Source organism: Botrytis fragariae (assembly GCF_013461495.1).
Source record: "Botrytis fragariae strain BVB16 chromosome Unknown tig00000054, whole genome shotgun sequence".
NCBI classification, from domain to species: domain Eukaryota; kingdom Fungi; phylum Ascomycota; class Leotiomycetes; order Helotiales; family Sclerotiniaceae; genus Botrytis; species Botrytis fragariae.
Genome location: NW_023500993.1, coordinates 1,181,714 through 1,197,693, shown reverse-complemented (window position 1 = coordinate 1,197,693; position 15,980 = coordinate 1,181,714). Strand labels below are relative to the sequence as shown.

General features: G+C 44.1%; 4 protein-coding genes across 4 annotated transcripts; 3 read left to right on the top strand and 1 right to left on the bottom strand.

Moving 5' to 3' along the window:
* Nucleotides 1–1,845: 1,845 nt before the first annotated feature.
* On the top strand, nt 1,846–5,525 carry Bfra_005134 (putative phd-finger domain-containing protein; the record flags this gene model as incomplete). The annotated part of the gene is made up of 3 exons (XM_037335521.1): nt 1,846–3,351; nt 3,405–4,435; nt 4,484–5,525. The coding sequence occupies 3 exons, from the start codon at nt 1,846–1,848 to the stop codon at nt 5,523–5,525; spliced, it is 3,579 nt and encodes a 1,192-aa protein (XP_037192616.1).
* A 1,634-nt stretch (nt 5,526–7,159) lies between these two features.
* Nucleotides 7,160–8,452, top strand: Bfra_005133 (putative nadp-dependent alcohol dehydrogenase 6 protein; the record flags this gene model as incomplete). Its single annotated transcript, XM_037335520.1, has 3 exons — nt 7,160–7,364; nt 7,499–7,925; nt 8,002–8,452. The coding sequence occupies 3 exons, from the start codon at nt 7,160–7,162 to the stop codon at nt 8,450–8,452; spliced, it is 1,083 nt and encodes a 360-aa protein (XP_037192615.1).
* Nucleotides 8,453–9,435: 983 nt separating this feature from the next.
* Bfra_005132 (uncharacterized protein) lies at nt 9,436–9,835 on the top strand (the record flags this gene model as incomplete). Its single annotated transcript, XM_037335519.1, has 3 exons — nt 9,436–9,453; nt 9,528–9,626; nt 9,737–9,835. 3 exons carry the CDS (start codon nt 9,436–9,438, stop codon nt 9,833–9,835), a joined length of 216 nt encoding a protein of 71 aa, XP_037192614.1.
* A 1,901-nt stretch (nt 9,836–11,736) lies between these two features.
* Bfra_005131 (putative transcription factor stea protein) lies at nt 11,737–14,173 on the bottom strand (the record flags this gene model as incomplete). The annotated part of the gene is made up of 5 exons (XM_037335518.1): nt 11,737–11,995; nt 12,124–12,207; nt 12,285–13,832; nt 13,887–13,986; nt 14,038–14,173. 5 exons carry the CDS (start codon nt 14,171–14,173, stop codon nt 11,737–11,739), a joined length of 2,127 nt encoding a protein of 708 aa, XP_037192613.1.
* Between the last annotated feature and the right edge of the window lie 1,807 nt (nt 14,174–15,980).

Sequence of the window (15,980 nt, the reverse complement as noted above, 5' to 3'; positions counted from 1 at the left end):
TAGCTCTAAACACATATTCTGGAGCTCTGAATTCCTATGCACTACGCATCATGAAGCTGCAGATGGAGCTCTGGATAAACTAATGGCTAAATGCGAAATACCCATGGAAATGACATATCGTGGGTTCATCTATACAGCGATAGGTTTTTAGCAACGAAGGATTCTTGTCATTATGCGAGCTATTGAACGTTGTGGGGTGAAGGATCATCGTCCTTCCCCGCACTCGTGGAGATTGTGGAGATGTCAAATAGGCTGATTGAAATACCACTGCGGGGTTGACCAATGAATCGATGTGATAAGCTTGATGAACAGCGAATGGTGGGTGAAGCACAGCTTTACATGAGTGTTATGTTATCCTTTCGATGCAATACCGAAGTTGATATTGCATTTGTGGAACGTCGGTGAGGCTTAACCTAGGTGCAGGCTCAAGCAGCAAGAGTGCCAGGCTCACGGCTCACGTATCATCCACTCCAGAACTTTAGTACAAGGACGACAAATTTGCATTATTTGAACCTTTTTCTCTCACGATTGCGGAAGTATATGGGTCTACTTTACTATATTCATATTCGAAGTGATCTCCGTGTAATGAATACGAAGAATAGTAGCAAAAAATAGAGTTGTGATTTCCAATTCGATATTTCTTTCATTTGGACCTAGCTCCTTTTTTGCCCAAAAATCCCCCGAACATTTAAGAGAATGTCTTGAATTTCCCTGCATTCAACAATCTATTATTTATCTTGCGTTGAGGAGGTTGAAAAATCGAACCCAGTCTGCACATCACAATTACTATCCAAACTTATCAAAGCTATATAGGATGCGATTAGAGCTCTCTCAAAGTGAAATCCTACACAAGTCTAACAATTTTATCGCTTTCTATTTTTTTTTTAAAGATGTTGGTGATGCCGAATTTACATTTTCGACGGTGGATTTGTCAACTACCACGAGGCGCCCCAAGACCAAACTTTTGGTGTAAAATCAACGGAACAATGACCTTGTTCGTAAAACTGGGGGCGTTTGCTATAACGGACAACTGAGTCTCGTCAAGGTCCACTTCTTGAAGTGTACGAAGCAACGTTGCTTAGAACAACAAAATTATCTTTTAGATATTGGTGGCATGTGAAGAGAAAGATCGAAGGGAATATGGATGGGACATTGAAGCCGGCAGTATGTTGAACAACAGACTGTTGATAGCAATGAAGATACTATTCAAGCAGCTTTGAGTATTCGGTAGATATTAGAGAAGGCACTAGCATTTCACCCAATGTTCGTATAGACGTTTTATCGTACACACTCCAATTTCGCACAATCGACCAATGCTCACAATGCTCACAATCTCATTGTTCAATAACTGGAGCGGGTGGATGCTGATGCTGATGCTGATGCAGGGAAACATGCACGGACTGTGGACTGTGATAATGGGTAGAATCAGTACGCAGATTACTAATACATCGGAACATCCTCATACTTTTTTCCGATGCTAAACTCAAAATGGGACTTGATCCTTGATGTCAGCTAGACCTAATCGGAAGGGGCAACCACATCGCGACTACCAAACTGAAGATGTTGGCTACATCAAACATAGCTAGATCATGATAACCTCCATATCTTAAACATTATTTTCGTGTAATTCACTCTTACAGTATCACTCAATTTATTTGCGAAGAGAAAGACGCGCATGATTGTGTCTTTATTGCTTCTGATTCCATATGCGCCTCGCCCCTCACGGAACCTAACACTAGGTATTCATCATCAGCTTTAACTGCCGCACTAGTGGCACAAACTCACCTTTGTCCACATTTTTACATTCTTGTCGCATAAATACGTCGGAGTGAATTAAATATCAACATGGCCCCGACGCCAACACCTGGAACCCCTAGAAGAGCTGCAAGTGGCTCAGGTACAAGATCTACACGTCCGAAATCCGCGTCAGCCTCAAATCGTCGATTTGAAAACCCAATTATCAAAAATCCAACATCCGAACCTCCTAAAAAAGGTCGTTACGTACCAGGCGGTCCCGGTGGAGGAGGCAGATACGTAGACGAGAACGGCCAAGATCTACTTTTAGTCGGCGGTACAGGACCAGGGGGTTATAATTATATTGGACCTCGCGGTCGTATAGGACGCGAAAACGCTGCGAACGGAGTCCAGCCGGTAGTTTACCCTCGCAGAGATAATCGAACAACGAGAACAAGGACAGTACTTCCTCGCGCACAACAACCCCCCATGGCTGCCCCAGGTAGATTCGGATCATCATCGCAGGCTGCTGCAGCTGTCGCGCAAAATGATGGATACAAGCCTCGAGAGGAACGAAGTTGGGAAGAATTTCATCCCGATCTAGACATAAATCAAGAAATGATGTGTTTCAGTCAAGAAGCAGTGGAGGGAGTGTCAAACTCGAGACCTGTAACACCCGCCGGCGCATCACAATTAGTGGAAGGATCGGCGAATGGTAAACCTGGACAGAGTGCTGATAATGGTGAGAATGGCACAAACACAACTCCAAATCCCGCAGTACCTACTCCTAGTACAAATGGGGTTCTAGTACCATATACCATTCCAGGTACACCAGGAGGAGGCAAGAGAAGACCTGGCCGTCCTCCCAAGAACCCTGAGGCATTCTACGCCGCCAGAGCTGCTGCGAACCTTGGAATATCTATTGGCGTTAATTCCCCGAAGACGCCAAAGACACCAAAGGGTATACATGTCATGAATACCACCGCGAAGGAAAAGTTGACTCTGCCACAACCCTCGTTCCGACTAACGCATACCCTTAAAAAGTTCGATACCCCAGAATTCGATCAATATGTTGATAAATCCATGGCAAATGTAGGATATCAGGAAAGTGACGAATTTATTCGACATGAGCAAGAATTCATAAAGGCTTCTGATATTAACTTCAACGAGGATCTTGATGGAATTGGAAGCACTCTTGGTCGTGTTGAGTATGATATGGATGAGGCAGATGATAAATGGCTACAACAATATAATGAGAGGCGGAAGGCGGAAGGCGTTGATGAGGTTCCTCGACACATTTTCGAAGTCACTCTGACTAAGATAGAAAAAGACTGGCATAATCTAGAACGAACTATACCAAAGCCAAATCCAAAACCACCTCAAACCCATCGGCCAAGGTCTAGCTCAGCTGCTGCCGTTAATGGTGAAGCTCAGGTTGGAGAAGAACAAGATAGTAAATGTGCTATCTGCGATGACGGAGATTGTGAAAACACCAACGCCATTGTTTTCTGCGATGGTTGCGACTTGGCTGTGCATCAAGAATGCTATGGAGTACCTTTCATTCCCGAAGGTCAATGGATGTGCAGAAAGTGTCAGTTGATTGGACGCTCCACTCCTGTAAGTCATCCTCGAGATCTATATCTCTACTCTTAATGCTAATTCATCTTTAGACTTGCATTTTCTGTCCCAACACCGATGGAGCTTTCAAGCAAACCAATGCTTCAAAATGGTCGCATTTACTCTGTGCCATGTGGATTCCTGAAGTTTCTCTTGGTAACACTACATTCATGGAACCAGTTATGGAAGTTGAGAAGGTCCCGAAAAGCAGGTGGAAATTAAACTGCTACATCTGTAATCAAAGTATGGGAGCATGTGTGCAATGTGGCAATAAAGCCTGCTTCACAGCTTTCCATGTTACTTGCGCTCGCAGAGCTCGTCTATTTTTGAAGATGAAGAATAACCATGGGACCTTGGCAGTTCTAGATGGACACGCTGTCCTGAAAGCCTTTTGTGACAAGCATTCGCCTCAAGATCATGCTCGGGAGAACGACACTGTCGCCGCTACTGCTGAAGCTCGCAGATTCTACAAGAAGACTATGCGTGGCCGTGTGTGGGCTGATTCCAATGAAGCTGCCGGTATGCTGGCTATAGCTCATCGTAAAGCAGGAAGACATCCAGAAGCCATTGACTTGAATGGTGCTCGGGGATCATTGCTACAATACAATCAAGATATTCAGTCGGAAGAGCCAATCAAAGGTATTTGGAAACTTCCTTCGGGTGCTCCGATCATTCCAAAAGTTATCTTCAACTCTGTTGAAATGTCATTGCAACGTTATAATCTTCGCAGACGTAGGGAGTGGACTGCAGATTGCTGTAAGTATTGGACTCTCAAGAGGGAGGCCCGAAGAGGTGCAGCTCTTTTAAAGCGATTGCAACTCCAAATGGAAAGTTTCTCTTCCATGGAAATCACCCGGCGCAACTTCTCTGGTATGGGTCACGTAGGAAGGGAAAGACTTGCACGTCGTATCGATTTTGCTCAACTTCTGCTCAAAGATATGGGGAAACTTCGTGAACTTGCTGGAGAAATCAAAGAACGCGAATTGAAGAAGTTAGAAGCTGCAAGGGTTGAAAAGGATGCTGTCGACACGATATACTTTCCTGTAGCGCATCTACTGCCTCCGGTCATTGAAAGGGCTTTACAGTAAGGTTTCGCGCAATTATGGGGGCGACAAAAGCTAATAAACCGCAGAATCGATAGCAAAAAGGCATTTACCGGTGGTCTCAGTCGACTCAGCGACAAGCTCAACCAACGCTTTTACACTACTACGGGGGCGTTTGCGAAAGACTTCAGTTCCACCATCACTGCTGCTATTATGGAAGACACCCCGCAAGGTGGACAAAAAGAAAACCCGGCTGGGGGCATCGAAAAGACATCCTCCAAACCGGTAAATTTAAACGTGCAGAATCGTCGCAAAATCGGAAGACGCATTATCAAGGCTGTTCAGCCTATGTTAGAGGCTGCAATTCGAGCCGAGTGTGATGTTGTTAAGACAAAGCCTGAGGATCAGCTAAAAGTGCTGAATGTCTTACTCGAAAACTGTCTACTTCCTGCTGAAGGTTCGAACAGCTCATCTGATACCTTTGCGGATGTTGAAGCGCCGGAGCCATCGCAAGACGAAGACATGATTGACGTTGCACAATCACAAGAGATTGCTTCTGAGACTCTAGATCCCGGAGTGGTAGAACGCGGGCAAATTCCTGTTGCAAACACTGAAGTCATAGATACAAATATGCCAGATGCCGATGCTGATGCGGAGCATGATGTCGAGGATGTCATTCATGTTGCGTCTGCTACTATTTCCGACACGGACCACTTGATTGATCCACAACTTCTTAACCATGGTATTGGAACGCACACTACAAATGGTGATGGCATTACGCCACCTGATACCAATGGCTATTCTTCTACTCCAGAAGACAACCAGCCTACCCCACCAACACCACCAGTTTCAAATGGTGAAAATAATACAGATGGCGCAGACGTGCTTAACAATGGGGGCATTCCTTGGTATGTCAAGGATTTCCAGCCTGAAGGAACTAGTGTCTTGCAAGAAGTTCCAGTTGAAAATACAAATGGCTCTCACACAAGCGATGACCTCAGCGAAATGGATGATGAGGATGTCAAAGCTTTAGCTGGTGTTCAGGACGGTCCAAGCGAAATGAATGGAACCACTCCAGCTGCAAAAGGAAGAAAGGGGAAGGCAAGGAGAAAGTTTCGAGGATTCAAGTGATTTGAGGTTTATTTGATGGATCATGATTTTTTAAGATTACGGAATTTGTATGATATGGGCTTTAATTCATCGAAGGTGTGTTATTAGTGTGGGAGTTCTCTGGTTCCAGGCTCAACAAGTTTCAAGGGAAACTATGGAGTTATGGGTGAGTTTATTAGGGAAAAGCATTGATGCATCATGCTTTGACAAGGAAGTTATACGGCGTAGGGTGGTTATAATGCTTGAATGGAATCGAAGATTTTGGGGTTTGTGTGTTTTGGTGGCTACAAGGAGGGACTTTGCAATTGGCATGCACAGCGCTAGGTGGCTATACTTTTTCAAAGGGCTGGAGGAAGTCATCTGAGTGCTTAGGTTTTCTTTTTAATGGATATTGTAAGAGTATAGTAGACAGATAGAACAAATGGAACCCAAGGGTCATGCTTAAGCATCTTCTTATTTACTTGGAAAACTCTTATATTCTTCAAGAATGTTCAATTTCGATACGAGATTGGCATTGTCAATTGCGTGTCTCAGACGGAATTGTTGGTCAAACGGGGTATATTGGCTTTCAAAATTCATACGGCGTAGACCCTTAAAATTCCCTTACTCCTTTCCCTCATGCCTCTGCACTGAAGGCTTACCTAGATAGCTGCCTTCTCGAAGCCAGTGATCTTTTCATACAATTATAGATATATTGGAGATAGGGTTGCTGATATCGTCTATCTCCGCCAATACTTCTCCACCACTTTCATTCATTTGAACGAGACTACTCAATATTCGATCAGGAGATGCAGATAAAATGACTCTCGAGAACCGCTCGGAAAGATTGTACTTCAATGTTCACACCCTACTTGAAGATTGAGTGCCCAATCTCGGAGTCTATGTTGTATAAAAGAGTGGGTTGAGACAAAGTTCGCTTCATGGCCCTTTGTCAATTTCACGATTGTAGACAATGAACGCCTTTGTCTTGCGAAATAGGTCTGTGACTTCAGGGGTAGCGAAAGTGAAGCTTCTAGTGTAGTTTTCTTCTAACTAAATAAATCACTAGCTCTTGTTCAGAAAGTATAATTCCATATCTTAATTTAATAGCATGTTATCAAGTGAGTTGGTTGAGATCTAGATATTACCGACATATAAAATAGCATTTGCCGTGAATGCTGTGTACTACTTGTACTACTATGTACCATGATGAAATTCCCCAAATTTCGCATTATGAGTGGTGGAAAAATAAGCAGCCGCATTGAGATCCACGTATCAAACGAGACTTCCCCGGCGACGGATAAAATGAACATCCCACGACAACGACCCCGGAAAAAAATCTCAATGCCATTAATCTATTTGATGAGATAACCCCGAAATATCAACCCCGCTGGGATGGTGGGGTGAATGGCCCTTAAATGGGGATTGTAAACCTTTCATATGGCCCCCCATGAATCTCTCCCCATGGATGGGGGGAAAATGGAGATGCCTTGGCGGGTGTATAAGGAAGTATTTATTATTCAGAGATTCCTTTCTGTTTTTCCTCTCTCTCTTCCCCTTCTTCTGTTTCCTCATACCACTCTTCATATCGTCTATCTCAGTCTTTAACACACTTCTCCGTTCAAACACCCCAAATATATCCCCCTCCAAAACTCATCTCCACACAATCTACGAAAATGGGATACCCAGATACTTTCACCGGATTCCAAATTGAAGATCCTAAGAAATGGACCGAGTTTCACAAGAATGAATATACACCCAAACCATTCGGTGACTACGATGTCGATATCAAAATTCAGGCCTGTGGTGTTTGCGCCAGTGATTTGCATACTGTTAGTGGAGGGTGGGGTGAACAAAAGTTTCCACTCTGTGTGGGGCATGGTATGGTTTCCCATTCTTCTTTCTACCGTTTTAGGTTCCCAATCTTAGGCCTGGGAGTAAATCGGATGAGCGAGAGCTCAATTGGATAATTGTGAAAGAATGAAAATATACTAATATTCCCAATCTGTCCTTAGAGATCGTAGGTGAAGCCCTCCGTGTCGGCCCAAAAGTAACTCTCATCAAACCCGGTCAACGTGTCGGTGTCGGCGCCCAATCATACTCTTGTCTCCAATGCCGGCAATGCAAGAATGACAATGAAACATACTGTCGCCATCAACTCGATACCTATGGAGCCGTTTGGCCAGAAACTGGAATCGTTTCCCAAGGTGGTTATGCTAGTCACGTTAGAACTCATGAACATTGGGTCTTCCCCATCCCAGACGGATTGAAGAGTGAACAGGCAGCTCCTATGTTGTGTGCTGGCTTGACAGCGTATAGTCCATTGGTCAGAAATGGCTGTGGACCAGGAAAGAAGGTGGGTATTGTAGGGTTGGGTGGAATTGGACATTTTGGAGTTATGTTTGCTAAGGCTTTGGGAGCCGAGACCTGGGTTATTTCGAGGTATGTTGATCTCGCCCACCCAGTTCCCCATGAAGTTCCTAAGATGGGAAAGATACTAATTTATACTTACAAACAGAACCCATGCCAAAGAAGCTGATGCCAAGAAACTCGGCGCCGACGGCTTCCTCGCCACTGCCGACAAGGATTGGAACAAAGAGCACATCATGACCTTTGACTTAATCGTCAACACTGCCTCCTCATCTTCCGGTTTCAATTTGGCCGAATATCTCGAGCTTCTCGACGTTCACGGACACTGGGTATCTGTTGGATTACCTGAAGGGGAAGGTCAAACCATCGATAACTTCCAACTCTTGAAGAACGGTGTACTCCTCGGAGGAAGTCATTTGGGTAGCAGGAAAGAAGTTCTCGCCATGTTGGATTTGGCAGTTGAGAAGGGAATTGAGAGTTGGGTGGAGACGATTGAGATTGATGAGGAGGGATTGAAGACAGCGTTGACGAGGTTGCATAACAATGATGTTAGGTACAGGTTTACAATGGTCGGGTATGAGAAGTGCTTTGGTGCTTAGAGAGAATCAGTAGGTTTTATGTAGGCCAAATATTAAGCTTTGCATTTGTACCAATTGAACGAGCTCTAAATGCAGTTATTGAAGTGATATTACCTTGGGACTTACGAGAGTGATAGGTCGAAAGTTCGACTGGGGGTGAAAGTGCGGGGTCAGTGTGACGTGGTCTAACATTGAAAATCTCTTGTTGTACAATACAGTTTCCTATTTACAAATGAGAAAGAACATGAAGATCAGGCTATTTGTACGGTTCTGATTTGGCAATTGTGGTTACAAAAATGCATTTCAATGACATGCAATCTGCTCCTTGGCTACAGACCTTGACGAGGAGGACGAGCTCTATCTAATGCTCTGCAAATTTGATTGAGCGTTTGTATTGTATCCAGATCCATATTGACATTCCAAGATTTTATCACCATCATTTGTTTTAGAATGTCAATATTCCTCAAATTTCAACCGAGCTACTAATTTCATTTTCCCTTTGTTTACATTTCGACCTATACTACCAAGGGTTATGCGCCTCCCTTTCTTCAATCTTGACCTCTAGACTTCTTCAAATTTCTGATGTTCTTACCTCCACACTTCCGATAACCAAGATCAATCACCTAATTGGCCGTATTACCCTCACTATTCTGACCCAAATCATACGCCTGCATCTCTCTACTCTCCTTCTTTCCTCTCACAGTCATATCCCTTTGATTCCTCAACGCCCAGAGACCAATACAAGCGGCAAGGAAAGCAGCGACAGAACAATGCGTATCAAAGATGCGTGCTGCATAAGCCGTTCTACATACAACTCTCGGAAAATCACTCGGGACGCGGACTAGCTGGCACGCCCAGGCCTCGAGATCGAAAGTCCCTTGGTCATATTGACGAGTCTCCCCGATATATGCTGTGTTCAAAGTGGAGGACGTGCTGAAGCTAATTAGAATATATATCCAAGAGACGATAAAGAATTTTGCGTTGAACGAGAGAGCTCCTATGAGATGAGTGGGAGAGACGGGGTAAGTATGGGTCCCACGTTAGAAATCAAATTCCCACTGCCGGGTTGAGTATTCTTCGAAGCACAATTCAAAAGATACCTATGCGCTTTCCATCAGGCCATAATAAAACAGAAAACATAACGCAAATAAGCGAACCTGTCATTGAGATAACACCAGGCGCAAGTGCTAACCTGGTAGGTGGAACATTTGGATCTTGCGGCAGAATTTCAATAGATTGATATCACTTATGATTGAAGTTGATTAATTCGTTGTAGTTCTTACTCGAATCGGTAATAAAAGCCAGAGTAGATGCATAGCATGCAACAGTGATGATGGAGAAAATAAGAAGGAAAATACTACAGACCATGAAAAGAGGACGAGAACACGTACGAGAGCACCATGACGAATCAAGCAGATTGGTCAAAAGAGATATAAGGAAATCACTATGAAGGAAAAAGTCACTCGAGAACATAGTGGGCTTGGCACAATGACGATATAGAAAGTGCATGAGGCGATACACCGCGATGACCTCGTTAAAGCGTCAACCCCTGCAAAGAAGGAAGCAAGCTGACCCAACAGTTGGAGTATTCTTCTCCTCAGCCTTGTCAGACTACACTCGATGAATATATCATATTGTCTCAGAGATGTTCTGGAACATTATGCAACTGACACTCTACACGATGAGGCCTTTTAAAGATGTTCAACTCCTTGTCGTATCCATTGACCAATACAAGTCAAGCCAGAACAAGGTTGTGCATTCAAACATCTTCCAGAGAAATAGGGATTTGATCCAAAGAAGACATGCTTCTTCGACATCCTTTGATTATGATCTGAATCATAAGCAGAATCTCTGTCAACGAACTGTGCAGTTGACCACTCGAGATACCATTCTCATAGATCCAACTCACTCAACACAGACCATGGAAACAAAGGATAGTTGTCACATTGAGCAGAGAACATGCATATCACATAACCGATATATTTAATAGTCAAACATACACGCTAAACTAACTGTGGTCCGGCTTCCCAGGGGAAGCTATCTTCGCACTATCAACCTTGGAGCTTGAAAGTTGAGGTCTGCGATGAGCCTGGCGGCCATTGGGAAGTTTTACGCCCGCGAAAATATCGTAAATCTCTTGCTAGATCGCGGAACCAACCCCCATGATACTGGCACAGCTCGTTCTTCAACATTCACCATACTATGAGAATTTTCTTCTGTATATCCTTTTCATTCCACTGTTGAAGAAATGCTCAGAGTCAAAGTAGATAATAGTAAACATATAATGAAATTTGGCACTTTGAAGAATGACAGAGATGATACGGACCAGATCGAAGTTAATGGGAATCACCTAGTGATATCTTCTGGATCATTGTTCAGTGTCAGGTTATTCTTAAATCTTTTACTCCAAGAAAATTCTCATTTCACATCATGAAAGCATTGATACGCACGAGCAAAGTAAAAGTTGGGTATAACATAGTCTATAATTCTCTTCATCGCATCTCATATTCACTTCATATCGATTCCACTCATCGATCTCATATCAATCGATCAACACCATAAACCCCCTCCCCAAGACCAAAATGACCGAACATACAAAAACATTTTTGATTATACACAAGGAGGTTCATCTCTACCTCCTTCCTCATCTTCGCCCTTATGATGTTTTCCCTCCTCTCAGTTTGTAACGCGCAAACTGCCACTCCAACTACCAACCTAGCGAGACCCCATAAAAAGAAATCGCATTGCGTACAAAACTAACCCTGGCCTACGCGCTCCATCTATCTCATGATAGAGAGCACAGTAGTCCATTAGCCAGTGACAAGACAAGGCAAGACAAAATACACAAGATATACACCCTGTCATTGCCTGCCCACTCTACCCATTCCCGGAAATTTCTGTTCCTTCCTTCCTTTGTAGACACCCAATTTTCCCAATTATCCGAACAACCCACAAAAAGTGATGGGGGTTTTGAGAGCTTCATAAAGAAATCCATCATGATCATCAAAGTAATCTCAAGCAGCTGCAACCAACACGACAGGCCATAGCGCCTATAGAAAAGCCGTATCAAATAAAAACTAAAAGGAAATAGAGGTAAATATGAAAGCTTTGGAGAGCCAACGGAAACGCGTAGCACACGTCAGAACTCGCAAAGCTATGCAATGGAAACAAAATAGAGAAAAAGACTACTAAAAAGATCATATACAAAGAGGGGGAGTAGAAGGTGTCAAAGTCGACTAAGTGGTGAACAAAAATGATGCCGAGAAACCTGCATTATTCAAACGACGGAGAGTTTGGAGCAAACTCTATATCGGTTGCTGCATGAGTTGATGTGTATTGATGAGCTGACTGGGGGCAGCCATACCAGGATTCATCATTCCCATTGACATAGGCATGCCGTTGAAATTCGACGTCATGCTTTGTGGGAGGTAACCATTCTCGGAATTGGGAGAAGCGTCTTCGAGGGGTCCAAGGTGATCTTCACCCTCGAAGTCTTCTTCTTCACCACTGTAGTTGCCATAGGCACCTTCAGATCCATCACCACGATCGTGTGTACGACGATGTCTATTGGATACTTGTTAGCTCATGTTCGAAAGATCAATAATTGGATTTAGTCGAGGACTGCTATGCTGTATGTATGTGTGTGTGTGGTGGTGTGGTTGGGATTGAATTTCAAATAATGTGTAACATACTGTGCTAGGTTGTCTGAGCGGGAGAATGCTTTGCTGCAGTGTGGGCAGATGTAGGGTCTTTCTTGTGTATGGGTTCTCACATGTCTGGAGGGGGGTAAGTCAGCGGCTTGATCTACAGCCGGACAAAAGAAATGAAGAAGAAATGAAAACATGAAACATACCGTTTAAGATGCTCTAAACGCTTGAACAGACGACCACAAGTGGGGATTGGGCATGAGTGTGACTTTTGGGGATAGGGGCCAAGTTCCATCATCGTGGCGCTTCGTGCTCTTCGCACTACTCCACCTGCTCCTTGCATGTGTCTTCGTTGAGGGGAATGATCAAGCGGACTATCGCCTGCAAGATCATCATTGTTTAACTGAAAGTCTGATTGTTGCAAGGACATTGGGTTCATGTGCGGAGAATCCTCGACGGTAGAAAGGGGTGTTCCATGTCTGGAGAAATCAACTAATTCCTTGTGGTGCGCCATCTGATGGGGAATTTGGTTACTGTATGTAAGTCCAGGCGGAGAGTTTTCGCCTGACTCGTCACCTTCAGCTACTGGTCCAACAGAGTGCGAGACCGATCTTCGTAGATCTGATGGCCTGTGGGCTTGGTGAGAATGTTGACCAGCCGCGGCGGCAGCGGCAACGATTGATGCAACTCCTGGAGGAATTGACGAGCGGCGCCTTCTTTGCTTGTACGTTGGCGAACCCTCAATCACTGAGTAGACATTGTTTGCTCCGTAACCTCTGGTGGCATGTGAAAATTGTGGACCAGACAAGTTTGATGGGGGTAGCTGCATCATAGTATGCAGGCCATTGACACCACCCATATGATCCGGAATTGCTGTGTAGAGACCAGTTTCCTCATTTGCAATATAAGCCGGTTCAGCTCCCATTCCAAGGGCTTGTTGAGGTGGAGTAATTGGTTCAAATGAAATACCACGAGCACTGTAATCTTCATAGTGTGATGAAACGAACGAGGGCGCGGGAGAGTACTCTAATCCGTATGCAGGCATAGAGGCATGTCGCTGATGTGTTTGCCCGATTGGGACACCATTTTGGTTGTATTGAACGCGGTTGAAATCGGGCTCTCTCTTGACTTGGTGCATTTGTTGTTGATGATGATGTTGCTGTGGCTGCATTGGTTGTTGCTGCATTGTCATTTGTTGATAAGCGGCCATTTGGTTCATCTCTTCTGGCATAGCCATAGCTTGAGGAACCATCTGTGGAGGAGGCATCGAATCCATCGCTCGCATCACTGGGGATGTTGATTGTGATTGATTGTATGAAGGTTGCTGGGCAGAGAATGATGAAGAGTTGGCTTGCTGAGCCTTTGTGAGTTGCTCAAACAAGGATTGCGACGAGTCGAATTCGAAAGACAAAGCTGGTTCATTGACTGCTACAGTCGTAGCCTCTTGTCCCATCTTCTCCCTCTTCAAATCTCGCTCCAGAGCATCCAAAAATAACCTGTCGTGTGGCACACTATACCAATAGAAAACCTTTTGTTTCTTTTGTGTTCTTATGCAATTATTCTTGTATAGGAAGTCTAAGAAACCGCTCTTTGGCTCTTCAAGGGAGGCATCGGTTCCAGATTTCAAATTTCGCAGATCAGAGAAGATACCCTCTTCGAATTTCTTTGAATTCTTTACTGGTCGACCGAAAGCTTGGAATCGAAAAGACAGACATCGTACAATGTCAGTACCGGAAATATGAAAGAGGTTGTTCCTATAGCATCATCAGTCCCAATAAATTCCTAATAAAGAAACAGCTTCACTATACCACAACACGCAGGAAACGTATTCACCAGTTGGAAGGAGAAATCGTCTGATGTATTGATCCGCCGACCAATCAACAGGAGCAGATATTAAAAAGTATTTTACTGAGTGTCAGGTTAGTAAAATTCACCTGAGCAGTAATGCTTGATACTTACAGTTGTCGACTTGTTGGAGTGCTACTTGAGCATCTTGAGGGAGGCTCTGTTGTGCTTCACTGCTCAGCATGAAGGTCTCTGGTTTCTGTGGGGGAGCCATCGTCGCATGATGTTGCGAATACATCATATGCGCCATTCAATTGAGTCGAAACAACGACTCAAGAACAGTTTGTGTGGGAAGATATCAACTGAATCGAGTGGGGGAATCGAAACACCGGCGAGGCCGTAAGGCTGAGAAACACGATAAACCGAAGATGGGACGTGTTGATTAATGTTTGAAGTAATGGGAAATCAGCGACGTTAATGAAGCAATAGTATCCTCGGAAATTTGAAGAGCGAAGCGAGTGTCAGAGAACTGGATTGGTATCGGTATCGTAAGAACGTTCTATGAAATGATAGGGTTGGTGTTCGAATGGAGGGCCTGCTCCGGTACAGATAAAGCCAGATGAAGCAGTTGACGTTCGAGGGGTTCGAGGCCAGCAAGAACTTGACTCGAAATCCTTTTTAAATGTATTTAAAAAGGAGAAGAAGAAGAGAAGAAGAAACGGAACCGTCTAATCGCGGTTTGGTAAAATTAAGAGAAGGGTGTATGTGTTTTAAAGGTCGACCGGACGACTGAAGGAAGTGAATGATAGAAGCTTCGGCGAGCGAAAAGGTGTAGGAAATTGTGCCGCGACAACAACACTTTTCAAAAACAAATCTAATCTATTTCGTCGCGACTCTTTTCGTTTCGTTCGGTCGGTAAATGAAGAGAGACCCTCGGGTGAATGCTACGATCAATAGAAGAAATTGACTGCGGCTGAGGGGTAGAATGTGTTTTCTTGTTGGATGTACGGGCGACCTGCGACGAGAATGAGAGACGTAGATTTTTTTTCGAGTTTGAGATGAGGAAGGCACGGGGGGGTTTAAGATGGAATGTTTGAGTTAATAGTCGTTTGAGAATCTCAAATCTGAGCCCTTTTTGGACCTGGTCTGCGCGGTCGAAAAGTGGTAGGGGCCTTGGATCTTTTTTTACTTGGATTGTGGATGTTGGGTGAAAGTGGTGTGCACACTGCTGCACTTGAAGGAGAACTGGGTAAGGGTCAAGAAGAAGAAGAAGAAGAGTGAAATAATAATAATAATAATAATAATAATAATAATAATAATAATAATAATAATAATAATGAATAATATAATAGTAATAATAATAACAGCAGTTGGAATGGGTAAAAGAACGGGTGGGTATGAGTAGCCAAGGAAGAACGCTGATGGAATGAGTGGATGGTCCGCTCTGTGTCGTGTCTTGACTCTTTCTCCCCCTCCCCCTTTCGTTCTAACTTGCTTTTGGTAATGTTTTCAAGGATTATAATCGCGCTCGCTGCTTTGGCTTTTTGCTTTATCCTCGCTTTGCTCTGGTGCTAAGTTGCTTACTGGGGAGTGTGGTAAGAAATGGTCAAGGGGTTGGTGATTGGGGATGGGTTGTGCTTGGGTTTGTGCTCAAAAAAGATGTCTTCTCCAGTCTTTTTCACTTGCTCTTTTAAAGGCTACAACCTCCGGAACTTGGGTAGCTGCTTGTTCTAGTGGGTAAAAAGTATGCCCCCGGGTCGAATGAGTGGAAATATTTACTGTACTATCGTATAGTTCGTGCCTCATGCGTCGATTAATGACGAGAGGATATGTACGAAGTGCCGTTCTGTTCGATGATCCGGCTTCAAACTCGAGGGGGAGAAGGAATGCTAGACAACCTCTTTGCTTCTTCTTGTGCTCGCCCGTTACTGCTGAGAAGTCGTAATGTTCGTAATGGTCGTTGAACAAGCAGTTGTTGAACAGGGTTTATTGCTAATAGGTCTGAGAGTGCTTACTAGGTAGTTTGTGGAAGGTTCGAGGGATCAGATTGGCTGTTATCGTGATCTGAAGCAAGCTTCCAGGGGGAAGAAGTAGTTGAAGGTTATCAAGGTCGTATG